Here is an 18,080-nt window from a genome sequence, read left to right as displayed (position 1 = left end):
TGCTCCACGGTGAGCTCCTCAAGGGCAGGCAGCGGAGTAGTGGGTGGAGTCGACTTGTCCTCAGTTCAAAACCCCATGGGGAATTCCCTGGCGGTCCAGTGGTTAGGACTCTGTGCTTTCATTGCCGAGGATGTGGGTTCGATCCCTGGTCGGGGAACTAAGATCCTGCAAGCCACATGGTGTAGCAAAAAAAAACAAAAAAACCCCATGGACCCACAGATTGTTTCACCTTCCCAAGTCTGAAAGTCTCCATGCAGGAACCCACACCTCACAGGCTTCTTGTGAAGCTTCTTGTGACGCTGGGTTGGGAGGGCCTGCCCACTGTAGGCCCCTGGTCATTTCGTGTTCACTCACAGGGCAGCTCCCTTCCTGCCACCCCGACACACCTTGGCTTCCTTCTGAGCCTTTCCCCTCCTGTCTTTATTGCCTATTCCCCGCCTATTCCCTCTCCCCCCACCTTTATTCAGTAGACCATATTTTTTAGAGCAGTTTCAGGTTCACAGCAAAATTTAGTGGAAGTACAGAAGACTTCCCGTTTACTCCCTGTCCCCACTCCTGCACAGCCTCTCCCAGACCTACATCCCACACCAAGGTGGTGCATTTGTTACAATCCATGAACCTACATTGATAATGTCATTGTCACCCTTAGTTTACATTAGGTTTCACGCTGGTGTTGTACATCCTATGAGTCTGGACAAATGTGGTGACATGTATCCACTACTACAGCATCATACAGAATAGTCCACTGCCCTAAAAATCCTCTGTGCTTCCCGCAGTCGTCCCTCCCTCCCCATACCCTCGGCCACCCATCCCCTTTTTAGAGCTGCGTCTCCCGTCCCGCCTGCCAACATCTCCACTCAGATAGCTCTTACTCAGCCCAGACTTACCAAACACAAGACCAAACTCTTGCTTTCTCTCCTCAAACCTATGCCTCACGGCGCCCTCCCCACCATCCCAGCCGACCAGCACCCAAAGGATACGCGGTCTTCTCTCCACCTCCACTGCCACCACCTCAGCCCAGGCCACCATCATTTCTCCCCTGGGATTTTCACAGCTTCTTAGGGCCTCTTGGTGATCAAAAAGGCTTAGGTCACTTCCATGATGTGAGGTCTATTTTAAAAGGGAAAGAAAACACAACACAAAGTCCACACAATTCTGTCCCATGTCCCTGTGTCCCTCAGGCCCTGCTACTTCTTTGGACTCCGGAGATTCCCAACTGCCCTTACCTGCATCTCTGTGTTGAGGCCTTTCAGAACTGGGGAAGGCCGGACCACCCATCCCTGTGGAAAGACAGAAATTTAGGAGAATTAACCCCTGCCCAGCAGCCCTCACAGTGGCCAGGTGGAGAGAGTTGGTGTAAAAATAGCCCAGCTCCCCTGCTCCTGGGTAGACAAGCTGAGGTGCGTTTCCCAGCGTTTCCACAGGGATTAAGCTGGTCACCCATCGAGGTTTCTTAACACACCTTTACTGGCTGCTTTCCTGTATGACTTCCCCCACCTCTCCTGCACTTCCGGCACCTCCCAAACAAGCTCCTTGCATTGAATCCTAGTCTCAAGGTCTAGGAGAACCCAAACTCAGACACGGCACTACAAAAACTGTAATACAGAATGCTATCCACAGGCTGATTACAGGATTTAGGTAGAAATATTTATTCGTAATTCACTCCATGCTGGGAGAGCTGGTCTTGGGAACCAGGTTGTCAGGTAGAGGATAAATGCCACCCTTCTCAGTCCCGTCAGCCTCTCTGTAGTGGCCCGTAGAACTCTATTTGGAGACGTTGCAAAAGTACAGGCCCTGGGCCCACCCCTTTACCCCTGGTCTGCCTGCTTCCCCTCCCCCTCCCGTGATGGGCCCTGCAGCTTCCTACCTGGTCTCTCTGCTTTCACTGCCTCCTTCCAATCCATCCTCAGCAGCAGCCGTGGTTCTTCTTCAAACACCAGCCAGGTCATTTCATCTCCTGCATAAAACTCTTCAATGGCTTCCCGTTTCATTAGAGGAAAACCCCAATTCATAGAGGGCCCTAGGTAGTCTGTGCCCCTGCTTCCGCCCAGACCACTCATCTGGGGCCCACCCCACCCCATTCCTGCTCCAGCCATGCTGGTTTACTCCTCCTTCCCCCAACGCCCAGCCCGCACCTTGGCACCTGCTGTGCTCTTTGACTGGACTGCTCTCCGCTCATGTCTGGCTCCCTCCTCCTCCTTATTTAGGTCATGGCTTAGCTGTGGTCCTCACCAAGAGGACGTCCCTAATGACCTTGTCTGTTATTACCTGCTTGGCCCGTGTTTGTTTCCTTTGATTGGAAATTACAATTACTTTGTCTGTTTACTGGGTATTTGTTGGGTTCCCTCCCGAGATAAAAGCCCCAACAGGGCAAGGACCATGCCCATCTTGCTCACTGTTACATGCCCAGGCCCTAGCACCGTGCCTGGCACATGGCAGGCTCCTGGCAAATTTAGATGAATCTGGTTGAAGATCTAGCTAAAAACTCACCATATGCAGCCACTTCTGATTACACATCCCCCCATCCCAGCTGACATCTCCTTTCCCTGAATGCCTTTGACAGTTACCATCAACGTAATTCTCTTGGCGATCAATCCTCTGTGTTTTATCACAAACCTTTTACTGTTGCCTTGAACTGTTACTTGACTCATGTTTCCTTTCTTAATCATTTTTGGTGGCTCTCCTGGTTTGCAGCTTGAATAACTGGCTAATTCACTTTTTAAAAGCCCCTCAAGGGCTTCCCTGGTGGCGCAGTGGTTAAGAATCTGCCTGCCAATGCAGGGGACACAGCTTCGAGCCCTGGTCCGGGAAGATTCCACATGCCGCGGAGCAACTAAGCCCATGTGCCACAACTACTGAGCCTGTGCTCTAGAGCCTGCAAGCCACAACTACTGAGCCCACGTGCTGCAACTATTGAAGCCTGTGCTCCTAGAGCCCATGCTCCACAACAAGAGAAGCCACCGCAATCAGAAGCCTGCACACCGCAACAAAGAGTAGCCCCCGCTCACCGCAACTAGAGAAAGCCCACGTGCAGCATCGAAGACCCAACACAGCCAAAATAAATAAATAAATAAAATTAATAAAGAGAAAAAATTTTATGAAAAAATAAGATAAATAAATAAATAAAAGCCCGTCAATACTTGAGGGTATATTTTCTAATAATAAGGACATTCTTTTATACAATAACCATATTACAACGATCAAAATCAGGGGTGTTGGGCTTCCCCAGTGGAGCAGTGGTTGAGAATCTGCCTGCCGGTGCGGGGGACACGGGTTCGAGCCTTGGTCCGGGAAGATCCCACGTGCTGCAGAGCATCTAGGCCCATGCGCCACGACTACTGAGCCGGCGCTCTAGAGCCTGCGAGCCACAACTACTGAGCCCATGTGCCACAACTACTGAAGCCCGCGTGCCTAGAGCCCATGCTCTGCAATGTAAGAGGCCACTGCAATGAGAAGCCCATGCACCGCAATGAGGAGTAACTCCTGCTCGCTGCAAGTAGAGAAGGCTGCGTGCAGCAACGAAGAACCAAAGCAGCCAAAAGTAAAAAAAACAAAAAAAAACAAAAAAAACAAAACAGGGGTGTTAACATTGACCCACTATTATTGAATCCACTGTCCATATTCAAATGTCATCAACTGTCGCAACAGTGTTCTTTACATCAAGAGCTAGCCCCCCTCACCCCTCCATGATCCAATCCAGAATTACTCATCACATCACATTTAGTTGTCTTGTTTTTTTAGCCTCCTTTAGGCTGGAATAGTTCCTCAGTCTTTCTTGATCTTCCTTGACCTTCACCGTTTTAAGAGACACTGGCTAGCTCTTTTGTAGAATGTCCCTCAGTTCGCTTGTTTGATATTTCCTCATCGTTCAAGTCAGGTTAAACATTTTTGACAGGAAGACCACTGAAGTGTTGATCCATAATTTACTTAACCAAACTGATATTGTTGGAGATTTGTGTTGTTTCAAACTTTTCTTCATATTATAACTAATATTGTGATCTTTATATATCATCGTAGCCAAATCTTTGCACACATTCTTACTTATTTCTTTAGGGTATATTTCTGGAAGTGGAACTGCTTTAAGGGTTGTGTGTGTGTTTATAATTTTTGTTACGTGTTGCCAAATTGCCTTCTAGAGGGGCTGTGCCAGTTTACACTCCCTCCACAATGAGTGAAAGTGGCCGTTTCTAGGACGTTTTGCCAACACTGAATCCAAACAGTTTAAAGCATCCTTCCTGCAGCAGTCTGTACTTCTCACATTGATCTATCTTCTACTCCAGTTTCTTGCATATGACTGGTTGGTGCAAAGCACCTAGAAGCTGTTTAAAGGTAGGACTTGTGTGCTTTACTCATCTTTGTGGTCTTGCTCATCCCATGGTGCCTAACTATGCTTCCTACTTATCAGTGGATCAATAAATGTCAAAGGAAGGAAGTAACAAATGATAATTTTGACACCTTATATGATTGTTGGATTCTGCTCTGACATGTTGGGTTACTAAAAATGTCATTAACATTAGCATCTCAGAGTCCAACAACCAGAGTCCCTACTAGCCTAGATTAGAAAGCGGTCCAGCTTTTTTACCAGTCCCCATTCCCAGGACCTCTTGGGAGTCCCAGAGAATCTTTACATCTTGTCCATTTTGATCCCAGGCACGCTCTTCACCTCGTGTATCAGCACTGCAACAACTGCTCTGGGTTTCTCAGCTCCCCTCTTGCCCTTGCTCCAGAAGCTTCTCTGGGCTGCTGCCGGTCTTCCTGTGTATACTTCTGGGTCCCAGGGTGGTCACATGCCTTTCTCTCAATTCCTGGATGCCAGCAGAGATGAGCGATCATTTAAAATTGAAGGCTTGGGGATAACAGACGGGGATTGCAATGCAGACAAGGCAAACATAAAGCAGGGTGTGAGCGATCGTGTTCATACACTCTGTCACCTTCCCAGCTCCATAGGCACCCCTGAGGGACGATTTTCTCCTTTGCAACACCCCTTCTTCCCGCATGTTTCAGGGATCTGCTCACTTGGGAGAATATCATATGGAGCAACCTTGGTCTTGCCTCTTTTTCCCATCCCAGCCCTCCCCCACCCTCACCTTGGCTTCTCCCAGAAAGAACCCCCAGCGATCAGCTTCCCCTGATGAAGACATCTTTTTAGAGAATATGCAGCACAGTTCAACTCCTCTGTATTCCCATTCCAGAGTGGGAAGTGGCTTGATTTTCAAAATAACTAAAAGCCGCTGAAAGTGTTTTCCCAAAATAAAAGAGCCTTCTTCCCTTTCAGATGAATTTTCCCTCCACCTCTACCACAACCACAACAAAATACTGTTTGCCTAAATAGTCTGTGACTCCCTTTACTCATCATCATTTCAGAAATATTGGTGCTTCGTCATGAAGCATGGAACATTTACACTCAACCTCACCGGTTTCAAAGCATTGTTATGGGCTCCAATTCCCTGCTCTGTTATCGCTACTTAGGGGACGGGCCCCAAGTCTTGTGCAAGGAGAAGCTGCTCTTAATTTCCCCAAGGGTTTGGGATGCTGGGGGCCAGAGGGGGAGAGGTTGAGTAGAGGTGGGACAAGAGGTTGTGCTGAAAATAAAGATGCTTTTGTTTTTGTCTCATCTCTGGTCCTTCCCAAATGGGAAACTGACATCTCAGAGAGGAGGGGGGATGAGAGGGGTAGTGGAGGGGAGCAGTGGAGCAGCCCCTCCAGGTCAGCAGGGTAGTGAAGCTCCTCATCTGCAACTTCCTAACCGGGAGTGCTCATCATGGCTCAAAGCCTCTTTCCTTCAGAGGAGCCACACTCCACCCCGACGCGAGACAGCCTGCCTGTGGCCCGCCACCCCTTGTAATTTTGTTCAGCACGCCAGTGTTCTGGTCCTCTGTTTGTTAATTTCTTCCTCCTCTCCTCTGCCGCCCCCTCTGTCCATTCAACTATTCTCTGGACTCTAGGTCTCCTGCCAATATTCTCTCTCTCCTGCAAGATCAGTGCACATGGTAAAAATGCTGCAACTTTCCTATCATTCTAGAAGATCATGCAGTAGAATGGAAACAACGCTGCACGTAGAACCAGGGACTGGTCTTGGAGTCCCAATCCTACAACTTTCTGGTTATGCATCCTTTATTTCTCCAGCCTTTTATAGCTCTTTAATTTCCTTGTTTATAAAATTGGAATTATAATACCTACCTACTCGTTAGGTAGGTGAAAGCACTTTCTAAACTGTAATTTGTTGTTTAGCATATTAATATTATTAATCACTAGGTCTAATCCAAGTATTTCTCAACTATTACTTGAATTTAAAAATTTTACTTTTATTGAGATAAAATTAACACAACATAAAATTAACCATTTTAAAGGGAATGGGTCAGTGACATTTAGTACATTCATAATGTTGGGGAACTACCGCCTTTGGTTCCAAAACATTTTCATCACCCCAAAATAAACCCCCAGACCCATTAAGCAGTTCCTCCCCCATTCACCCTATCCCAGCCCTTGATATCCAATCTGTGTTCCTATGTCTATGAATTATGGCTATTTCATATAAATGGAATCACAGAACATTTGTCCTTTTACGTCTGGCTCCTTTCACTTAGCAAAATGTTTTCAAGGTTCATCTACTTTGTAACATGTATCAATATTTCATTCCTTTTTGTGGCTGAATAATATTCCATTGTATGGATACACCGCAATTTGCTTATCATTAATCTGTTGATGGACATCTGAATTGTTTCCACCTTTTTTTTTTTTTTGGCCGCGAGGCATGCGAGATCTTAGTTCCCCAACAAGGGATCGAACCCGTGCCCCCTGCAGTGGAAGCACAGAATCTTAACCACTGGACTGCCAGGGAAGTCCCCTGTTTCCACCTTTTGACTGTTGTGATAGTGCTGTTATGAACGTTTGTGTACAAGTTTTCAGTTCTTGGGGTATATACCTAGGAGTGGAATTGCTGGATCATGTGTTAATTCTGTTTAACTTTTTCAGGAATTCAGTATTTTTTTTAGAAAAGAAAACAAGAACGTTAAAAAAATCAGGAGTGATGGAACTGTTCTATATTTTGGCTGTGTTGGTGTTACACAAGTATATGCATTTGTCTAAATTCATAGAACTAAACACCAAAAAGAGTGAATTTTATTTTACTGTATGTAAATTTAAAAGGTAGATGACAAAAGGAAAAAAGATACTCATCAACTTTTTAAAAATCATCTCCTTGTTATGGCAAAAGATGGGTAATAATAAAAAATAAAATAATAAAAAATGTTCATCAGTGAACAATTAGTTAAAGGAGTTCCGGTCCAGCCGTTTAATGGAATGAATATCCTGAGTCCTTAATAAAAACAAGCGAACCGTCCCCCCCGCCCCTTCCCCCCAAAACACAGAGAGGCCAGGTTCAGCCTGGACAGGAGGGAATTCTTTGGAATCCCAGTTGGATCCTGGAGCACATGAGGGTTGTGGAGCTTGAGACACAAGTAATAGAAACGTTCTATGACCCAATAACCACTTCATGAGCAGAATTCCCTTTGCAGCACGTGGGGACTGTTTGCGTTGCACTGAGTGGCCTAGCACACTCATGGCCTCATTTTAGCCCATAAATGTGGAACCTGAGGCTTACTTTTGCCATGTGGGGGCTGGCTGCAGCTCTCCAGAGTTCATGCTAGATGGCATCCTCTCTCTATGGAGGAGACGATGACAGCTAAGCGGAATGAGTGTTCCAACCTGTCAGGTTCCTGCACAAGCTCATTTCTATGGCAGGGAACCCACACCTTTGCTCCTACAGGAGGGGATTAAGCTGCTCCAAATGAGATACTATATTCTATTTTATGTAATTGTCAAAAAAGTGACCTGGGGGCCTCCCTGGTGGTCCAGTGGTTAAGACTCCATGCTCCCAATGCAGGGGGCCTGGGTTCGATCCCTAGTTAGGGAACTAAGATCCCACCTACTGCAACTAAGCCCTCGCACTGCAACTAGAGAAGCCCACTTGCTGCAGTGAAGAGCCCGCAACGAAGACTCAGTGCAGCCAAAACAAATTTTTTTTAAAAGTATATATTAAAAAAAAGAGATCTGTGCAAAGCATTACATTTTTTAAACTCTGAGTATTTGTTAGATTGCATTTAGCATACAACTGACTAGCTAAGACTTCAAGGAAGGAGCAAGTATGCCCTCCTTTTATTGGGTCAATTAAATATTCACCTACCCACAGTGGCCTATCTTAGGACAGTAAAAGCTTCATATTAAGGTCTCAAAGATAATTAGGCTCAGGGTCTCTGGAGCAAGAGAAAGTTTGTTATTGCAGCATTAATGTCGAAATTGCTGAAGCCCTCTCACCTATGAGTCATCTGGTTTTAAAGGCTCCTAACGTTGCATTTAACTCAGCTCACCTCCTTTTTCTCTTTAAGAAGCAATTCTACCTTTGTTGTCAAGATTTTATCCACATTTTCACTGTAGGCTGCCACGCTCAAACAAATGAACCTGGCTTCAGTCATGTCATTGCCTGATAGATGCTAGTCATATAAAGACCATCAGTGACGGCTTGGATTCTTTCCTTATCCATATTAACAGAAAATCATTGGCTTTTAAGTAGATTACTAGAAAAGAGTCTGTTTTTCCTCCTCCCACTCCGAATTAATTTTTATGCTTTTGTTGTGTAATTTCCTTACCAATTTGAGCATTTTTCCACCATCTAAATCCATCTGATTGCTCAGCACTGAACCAAACAAAAATACCCAGCTTTCCATCTGCCATTTTGGGGGTAAATAGCTTGTGTTTTATTCAAGTCTGAAAAGTGAGTTGAAATTGGTCTGCTCAGTTTTCCTTAAAATTGTGTGATTGGTTTAACTACTGGGCTGATTGCAGGACACAGCTGGGTTTGAGGATGGAGGCACAGTCAGACGGATGGAATCATTCCAGGGACTGAGTGTCATGGCCTTCTAAGATGTTGACCTCTGATACCAGGAGGCCAGTCTCCCCTACTTTTCCCTTTTAATCTCTGATGTGGCAGTGATGTAGGAATTTTGATAGTTAACTAGTACAGAATAACTAGCACCCCAGAGGCCTAGGTGGGGCCGTGTCATGGCGTATGTGCTCTGAGTCAGCAGACATTGCCAAATACTGTGCGTAAGGTACTTACTAGGTTCTATAGAGAATGGAATCAAAAGATGAAAAAGACACATTTCAGGTCTTTGAGTAGGGAAGGCAAACACTTACCTAAAAAATTAGCCTTGCCATCCACTTATCAACTGACCTAATTCTCCCAGGCTCAGTTTCCTTTCCATGCAGTGGAGGCAACAACTTTGTAACAACTCAGGGCCCAGGTAAGTCTACTGTGGGGACCCTCCTAACAGAACACAGCACCAGGAAAGAGGCCTTTCCTTCTCACTAAAGAAGATCATGTTAAACTGCTGTAGTGTCAGGAGCACAGAGATCACGTGTGGCTGGAATCTTTTTTCTGAACTTGCAGTTGAGACCCCCACTGATGACCCTGTAAAGTCTTGTTACCAAGCTGGGCGTTTAGATGTCTATAGATCATAATTATCTGGCAACACCAGGGTGAAGCCTCCCAACAGACTTATTACGATCAGCCAGTTTATCTTGAAACCAAAGGCTGCTACGGTCCCATGAGTTGCTTGGAGGTCAGTTTTTTCCGAAGTGTGATATTTCTACTACTACTCACATTTCAAAAATGCTTTGGTTAGGATAATAAAAAAAATTTTTTTTTAAAGCAACTTGACTTTAAAGAAAAATATTAAGTAAAGAGAAGAAGAGTAGGTGGTCTACAGCATTGCAAAGTTTTTAATGTCAAATTTGGTCACCACTGGGTGAAGGGACTTCTAGAGGGGAGGGAACATAACAGGAAACCCCGTGCCTCCAATCCCACTGTCAGCTCTCATTTCTCCTCTCCTAGAATCTTCCTAGGTGCCTGGGAATCACTTCCTCTCTGTTTCCAAAGTCCTTTGTGTCTGTGTCCACAGTGGCTCTTATTCCATTTTATCTCAGTGCTTTTCCTCTCAGTTTCCTTGCTTTCCTAGTGTGAGCTCTCCTGGGAAATCAGCTTTGTATTCCCTGCCGTGCTCGGCACATAAAGGTGAACTTTGAAGATGGAGAGAAGAAGTGGGAGAATGAAAGCACTGTCTCTCCAGCTGTTTCCTGATGATTAGAAAGCTGTGAGGCAAGGAAAGGGATGGAAACTCCAGCTCCAGCACTATTGAAAAAGCCAGTTTGATTATTTAAGCAAAGCAATCCATATTTGGGGACAAAGATAGGTTTGTGACTTTCAGAATAGTTGATTTCTATTTACAAGAACTCTGACAGAGCAGCTTTATCCACACAATACAGGTGCTGACAGAAGAACAAGAAGATATCCTGTTTCTTTGGCATTTCCAGCTCAGCTGACCTTGAGTGGATTGGGAAGTCAGCATTAGTCTATGGCATATTCCCATCCCTCTCAAACTCACCACCCTACATTTGGATTTCTCTTATTCCTCTCAGCCAGCAAGATTCCCAGCTTACCTATTGATATTTAAACTCTTCCTGAATCAAACCCGTTTTTCAAGAGCACTGTGAGTCATTAGTGCAGTTCATGGAAAGGAATGAAGCAATAATGGTGGTGTTATGGACTGGAATGGACTCCCCCCCCCCCCTTAAGTCTTAAGCATTTAGCCAACTGCCTGCTTTGCCTCTTACAGTACAATTTAAATTCACTCTGGCAGCCAAACAGAACAATTGCAACCCAGCTCTGCCAGCCAGCCTGCTAGCCAGAAATTAAGTGCATAGACTCTGAGTCCGACTGCTAGGTTCAAATCTTAGGTCTTCTGCTTATTAGTTGTGTGACCTTAGGCAAGTTATAAAACCTCTCCTAAGCTGGTGACTTTATTTATAAAATGGAGCTGTGTTCTCTACCCCATCTGCATGTTGTGTTTACTGAAATTAATCATAAAGCACTTAGCACAGCACCTGACCCACAGCTGGTATCCAGTAAAGCTAGCCATTATCGTTTCATTCTTGCATTGGAATGTCCTAATTTCTTCATAGAGGCACAGGTACTTGAAGTACAGCTATTTATTTTGTAGGCAGGACATATTGCCTTGTAGCAGAGAGAGAAGTAGATAGACTTTCACTTGCTGAATGACCATGCTGAACCCACTTATTCTCTAAGGGTCTGTTTTGCAACTGTAAAGTGAGGAGGGGGGAAGGAAAGGCAGGAATTTTCCAGGATTGCAAACTCAATAGTCTGTAGAGGCCAGATAGGTAAAATCAGTGGTGACTTGGGCTGAGTATAAGACAATAAAGAATGGTGGGGATTACGGTTAATTGTAGAGTTTAGTTGCTCAAACTGTGGTCCACGGACCAGCAGGATTGATAGAACCTTGGAGTTGGTTAGAAATAGCTGACTCGCAGGATCCTCCTCAGCCTAAGCAAAACAGAACCTGTATTTTAACAAGATCCCTTAGGTGATGTGTGCACATGAAAGCTTGAGAAGGCTGTTGTGGAGCACAAGCCATCCAAAGGCGTTCAATTTTAGTTAGTTTTTTTTTGTTTTTGTCAGTTAAATAAGTAAACTTTGGGCTGCATCAGGCCTTAGGCTGCCAGCAAGTGCCAAGGGCCCACCGTAGTTGGTGAGCTCTGAGATGCTGCCAGCTCTAGGATTCTCCATCTCTCTAGACTCTTCCATTGTAAGTTAGGGCTCTGGGCAGGTGGATATGCAGTCCAAACGAAGCCCGGGATGCTTAGAATAGTAATTCCTGGAGTGGAAGATGCTTAAGAAATCATCTGCTCAGCTCTCTGCCTTCTGACAGGTAAATTGTTATTGTCCCTCTCCACTTTGCAGACAAGATAAGTGAGGCACAGGGAGACCCACTGATCCAAATCCAGACACTAGAAGTGGTGGTGATGGATACACTCCATCAGAAAACGGCAATCCTGTGCTGTTAGAATCGGCGACCATCCTGGTTTCCAAGGCCTGGAAAGTCTATTCATTTCTTTATATTCTCCAATGCATAATAATTGTTCTCCGTTTCTCTCGGCACCTCCCTGCCACTTCCTGGCAGCCCTAGGGATGTAAGGTTTCCTCCTTTTGGACAGAGAAGGCCCAGAGCCGGCTTCTGAACGGATATCCGGCAAGCAAGATGCGCATGAGGCAAAGGCCTCATTGTTCCTTGGGGTCAGCCCGCCCCTCCCCCAGATCGGAGGTCACTTGTCGCAGACCCTGGGTGTCCCAGGGCCCATTGCCCAGGAGTGGGGCCTTCAGAGGAAGCAAGGAAGCAACGCTGAGTGCAGATCTGGGGTCTGATGTTCTGAGGGTACGGTGGAAAGGCACTAAGAGCTCCAAGATAAATAATCCCGGAATTTGAAAACGAATTTCCAACACTGACTGGGTGCTGTTACTTATTAACGTTCCTGACTCCGGCGATTCCGTCTGCATTTTTATTAATCTGAATGAGTTTGGTGGTAATGAGGATCGTTGATTTGCGGGCCCCGCGTGCTGAAAGGCAGCTTATGTGCAGAACCAACCACTTCCCACGCCCGGATCCCCCGAGTCGCAGCCGGACGTCCCGGGCGCAGAGGCGGTGGGGGGCGTGGGGCCGTCGTCCGCCTGGACCCGCCGCCGCGCCTCCACCCCGCGGCCGCCGGGGGGCGCTCGGACTGCGCGGCCACGGCCGCGGCCGCCAGCGCCGGGTTACCGCCGACTCGCAGACCCCTTCGCGCCCTCGGAGGAAACAAAGTACACCTTTGTCAGCCACCGAGCGCGTGTGCGTGTGCTCCGGCGCACAGTGGCCGGCCGCCGCGTGCGGGGCCCGCGGGCGCGCCTCGCCGCCTCTGGGCGGCAGCCCCTGCGTGGACCCGGCGTGCCCCGGAGGAAGCGGGCTGCGGCGTGCGGTCGGGCCGGCCTGACCTCCCTCCCACCCCGAGCAGGCCACGAGGGGAGGCCAGAACCCGCACCGACTCCTGCCCGGCCGCGGCGCTTCGCCCGCCGCCGCCGTGGCCTGTGCACTTCGCTTTCTGGGTTTTCGGCAGGGCGGGAAGCGGGCGAGCGGGAGCCCCAGGCGTGGACGTGCGAGTCCGGGCCCCAGGACTGGGGGCTTCGGCTCGGCCGGGCCGCCTTTGATTCGCCCGCCACCCCTAGCAGCCGTGGGGCACCCCCGCCTTCACTCCGAGGCCACGTCCTGGGGCGGCTCTGGGACTCTGGTAGCCGCGCGCCAGCCCGGCCCCAGCGCAGGGCGCTGGGCGTACTACAAGTCCCAGCAGGCCCCGCGCCGCGAGCGCCGAAGCGGGAGGCGCGGCCCGGCCTGACGCCTGCGCAGTGCGGCCGCCCGAGCCTGCTAGTACCACACCCCCGGGAGGGACCGAGGGGAGGCAGAAGCATCCGAGGCATTAAAGCATCCGAGGGAGCCCGAGGGGAGGAGAATGGAGTGACAGAGAAACACGGAGGGTGGGGGGTGGGGGGGAGACTGTTGAGGGAGGGGGGAGGGGGGACACAGAGGGAGGAAGAAGCGGCGGCGGCGGCTCCTCTTTGCAGAGGTGGAAACTCCGAGGGATAAGAGCAGGAATAATGCGGTAGGCTAGGCGGGCTGCTCGCTCCCGGCTCCGGCAGCAGCGGCAGCAGCCCGAGCAGCGGCAGCAGCAGCGGCAGCACCTCAGGCGCTGACAGCCCCGCCGGCCGGCTCCCTCGCTGACCGCCGACTGTCAATGGAGCTGGAAAACATCGTGGCCAACACGGTCTTGCTGAAAGCCAGGGAAGGTAAGAGGCAGGGCTGGTGCGAGCCTGGCGCATTCGCCGCGGGCCGGGGTGCCGGTGTCGGGCGGCGTGTGGGCTGGGGCTTGGCGTGTGCAGCATGCCCGCAGTGAGTTGGTCGGGAGCAGGACACCTCGGAGAGCTGCTCTGCAAATGTTTCAGGGTTCCTGCCCTTGTGCTCAGGGAATCTGGACTTGGGCAGAGAAGGAGAAACGTCGAGGTTGCAGGGATTAAGATGCTAAAATATCCTCTAGTTTCCAGCTCTAACCTTACAGATAGTGCCATCTCGGCAGCTGTTGAAAGGTCAGTTGGAAAGGCTTTCATTCAGGAAGAGATGGGCAAACATGCAAATAAAATAGCTTTTCCGAGTCGGCCCGGGATGGTTCTGTGAGTGAATTCGGGGTGGGGGGTGGGTAGGGGGGCAATTATTAGAAGCCAGTCTTTGCTTGCGCAGGCTGAGTTGATATAGGCTATTGCTGGAAACCATCCGCTGGGAATGTTTCTTAGGGAAATCCCGTCATGTGGAAGGAAGCCTTTTAAAGGCAAAGTAAGATGTTGAGGAATTAGCCTGTTCATAGAGTAACGAGAGGATGGCTGTACAACTCATCTAGAAAATAATTCAGGATTTCAGGGGTGGGTTCCCCCCCCCCCCCCACTTTGTGGAGGAGGAGAGGTAAGTGAATTTTTTGGTTTTGGGCTCAATTAAGGAAAGAAAGGTAAGTGTGCCAAGTGTTTAGATGCGTTTTGGATGCAAATCATTAGATTTTCTGTGTTAGGCTATCAGGAAATATCGTCTAAATGGAGTGGGTAAGAACCTAAGTCGAGACTATAAACACACTTTCTGACTCTTCCTTGAGTTGGGGAAAAAAAAAAGAAAGAAAGAAAAGAAAAAGAATTATAAAATTCTCACAATGTGCATATGAATAATTGAAATACTCCAAGATAACTGTCTGCTTTATCTTTATATTATCCCTAATCATATTCAACATTTTCAGTTGTCTTTCTATACGAAATAGATAACCTGCACTTTATCCTGCTTTCTATTATTAGAGCAACTAAACTAGTAAACTGGTATGTGTTAAAAAAAAATAAAAATAAAAATAAAAAAAAAAAAAAAAAAAGAAAAGAAAAAGAGAGAAAGTGGCCCAGAAACTTACATGCTTCCTAAAATGATTGCGTGCGTGTAAACATACATATTTAGGAACACCTGGAATTTATGTAACATCTCTTTTGCCAGGATTTGAGCTCTGGATGCAGCCTTTTTATGAAAGGGGAAGTGGTTTTCCCTTTCGTGGGAGGAGGCTTTATTTGACACCCAAGGTAGTAGGCAGTCTACGTAAGGTCTTGACTTCAGAAGGATACTCGGGGAGCAGCCCACGAAAACGCCTTATTTACTTCCTAGTATTTTCATTCACCCACTTTAATGAATGAAGGAAGACTTTCTGGCCAACAATAAAACGATTCATGTTTATCCAGATGGTTCCATCACCTTGTGGCACTGTACACGATGTGTGAGTAGGTGATGCACAGCTCAGCAACTCACGTCGTAATTTCGGCGTCACTTGTCTCTAAAGCAGCAGCCTGGAAGATTTGCTTTGAAAACTCCAGCAGAGTTGAAAATGTGCAGGTCTGTCCCTCCCATTACTCGGCTTTGGTGTGAACAGACTTTTAAGAGAGACTGTTACTTGGTGACTTCAGGTTCTAAAGCATGAGTGTTTTCTGTTTTCCTAACGGGACATTTTAGCAAATTGGATCAAGGTGGGGTCTGGTGGGCTCTCTCCTGAACGGGGCAGTGAGTCCTGGAGGGGGAAAAGCGGACAAAACAGTCCCCCTCCCCCGCTCCCAGCCTTAGCAGCCGCCACCTAGTGGTGGAATATGGTTGTACATCTCAGGGCTCAGGGGCTGGGAAAGTTTTCACCCTCTCTCCATTCTGAAATTTTTTCCTGGGAAATCATTGGATATGATGGTACTGGAGGCTTTGCAAGTTTCACTGGTTTCTCCTGTTGCCTGGGGAATTGTGCTGCCTAGATTTGCTGCTCTACACATTCGTTTGCCTGGAGCTTGCTTTTTTCTTCTCTCAGCATTTGGTTGCTTCTTTTAAAATGTTTTGCTTGGAGTGGGCAAAGTATTATCAGTTTTCTCCCCCAGTTTGGTCTCCCCAGTTTTTTTTTTTTTTTTTTTTCACCAAAATGAATTCACCGCTTGATAATTTTGTCTGTCAGGTTAACAAATCGGTTTTTTCAGAGCCTTAGGAAAGAAGGCTACAGTCTGGAGGCTTATATGGAATGACCGAATTACAGTGATTAAAAGTTCCCAAGAATGTGCCTTTCACTTCCTTTTCCTTTTAAAGTCTTTTCAATTTCTCTTTGAGAGTTTGGTAGTCATCTCATGGTGAGAAAATAGGCTCCTGATGACGCCTTTGAAACGGAGGGGGCCTTGCCTCTAAGGATACGGAGAAACTGACACGTGAATGAGAAAAATTAATCGCTTACATGGAAACTTCATTTTGAAATTTGCGTTTCTCCCCCTCTTTCTCTCATATGTCTAAAGAGAATCCATGATTTTAAGTGCTTCCACTTTCTTCTTGCTGGGTCTTTATTAAAGATTTGAGTACGTATATTCTAATTAATGTAGAAGCTTTTAGAAATAAAAGCAATTTATTTTTCTCTTTTCGATTCTCATGTAGTTGAAGTCATTCTTTTAAATTAAGTAATTCTCCTAATAATCATATTACCCAGATATTCATAAATGAAAGTTCTAGTCAGTTTAGTGAAAGATCTAACATAAAATTTATAGTATCTTTACAAATCTGAGTTGTTTAGAATGTTTAAAATCACTTCTTGAAGATTCTTGTGAATAGTTTTAGATGAGAAATATGATTGGTAAATACGAAATTTAATTTAGTTCACTTAACAAAATCCATTGTAAACAATTTAAAATGTGGCTTTCAAGTAAAAGTCACATTTGTCCCAAACAATAGAGAAACAGGCCTTGAAGAAAGACAGACATACTTTGCAAATGCTATAAAGGAATTTGTAGTTGTCCATGTTGGTGGGTAATTTTGGGGCCTATCTTTGTTATTGTTACGCATTCTTAAAGGCAGATGTCTTCTAAATTCATTGTAAGTTCAGATTCTTACCATAATAATACATGTATAAAGTGAAAAAATGAATATAGCAATAAGATAGAAAATCTATAAGTGAATTAGAGTAAAAATGATTCATTGTTAGTAATTAGAAAACATAGGAAGGCAGATTGCACCTTTGTGACAGTTGTTTTGAAATAAGATAGAGATCTGGGTTCAAAATTTTAAACCGCCCAAATGTATTTTGTTCTGGTCTCATGAGAAAGCATCAACTTGATCACTCTTAGGAACTTCAGCTTATTCTCCTAAAAAGTGGGTGGTTAGGAAAAAAAGAAAGAAGTTGAGACTGAATTCATGCCAATTTATGGAAATGAGCTAAGTGATTAAGCATTTAATGAAAAGAGACCCAGACTAACTTTATCTGTCTATCTATTTACATTTCAGAATCTCAGAAAATTGGCAAGCCTGCTAGTGCTGAAATAATAGTAGTGAGAAAGAGTGTTTGCAGAGGCCCTTTGGTGTGTTTCCTTTTGGTTTTATTGTTGCAGTAAAGGTTTTTGTGTTTTTGTCATATTCTAGATCTGTTGCCTCACTCCTGAGTGAATGGTGTGGAGCAGAAATTTTGTAAAGGCCCACCTTTCCTTTCTTGACAGGCCAGCAGTAGCCATAGTTGATCAATAAAGATGACAGAGAGGGAGTATTGATCACATTTTCCCGAGCGTGATAGTAGCAGGCACTGAGTACAGGAACTGAGAAGTCAAAAACATAATGACTTTGCCCTTGGTCAGGATGTCAAAAACCAGAATATGCCAGAGCCTTTGACTCAGATATCTCTGTAAATTTGTTGGCCCGGATCTTCCTGATGATTAAGATTGGGGACCTGGGGAAAGGTGACAGCAGAGGCTGGGGAGGGCTGGAGAGGAGAGGGGACCCGCATGCAGCCGGCGAGGGGCAGGCTCTGCCCAGACAGACTCAGCATTCCACAGTGGGCCCGAAAGCCCTTGTTGCCTCTCTTCCCTCTTTCCCTTGCACCCTAGTTCACGATGACGAAACCGAAACATCATTGTATTCCGTTATTAGAACATTGGGATGTCTCTGAAGCCCGCAGCCCTCCTACTGCTATCGGCAGCCGTACTTAATCCACCCCGTGGCTTCTCGCTTCAATCTTTCCTGCACAGAAGAGCGGCAGCTTTGCGTCCTGGGTGCAGGCTGCTCAGTGTGTGTAAAAGCTGCTGGGCCTATTAAGTACAAAGCTGTCATTAAATGAAACTGCCT

At 46.5% G+C, this 18,080-nt stretch overlaps 1 protein-coding gene across 5 annotated transcripts in view; it reads left to right on the top strand.

Annotated features, from left to right (window-relative positions):
* The first annotated feature begins 13,450 nt into the window (after positions 1-13,450).
* GRK5 (G protein-coupled receptor kinase 5) overlaps positions 13,451-18,080 on the top strand; it is a 220,290-nt gene continuing 215,660 nt past the window's right edge. For all 5 annotated transcript variants that reach the window (XM_082424767.1, XM_082424768.1, XM_082424765.1 and 2 more), the window contains exon 1: positions 13,451-13,726. In XM_082424767.1, coding sequence (XP_082280893.1) covers positions 13,675-13,726 — 52 coding nt within the window. In that variant the 5' untranslated portion in view covers positions 13,451-13,674. The remainder of the gene's footprint in view (positions 13,727-18,080) is intronic.

This window comes from Balaenoptera physalus (genome assembly GCF_965194825.1).
Source record: "Balaenoptera physalus genome assembly, chromosome: 14".
NCBI lineage: Eukaryota > Metazoa > Chordata > Mammalia > Artiodactyla > Balaenopteridae > Balaenoptera > Balaenoptera physalus.
Note: the sequence above shows the minus strand (reverse complement) of the source record. Positions and strands in the feature narration are given on the sequence as shown.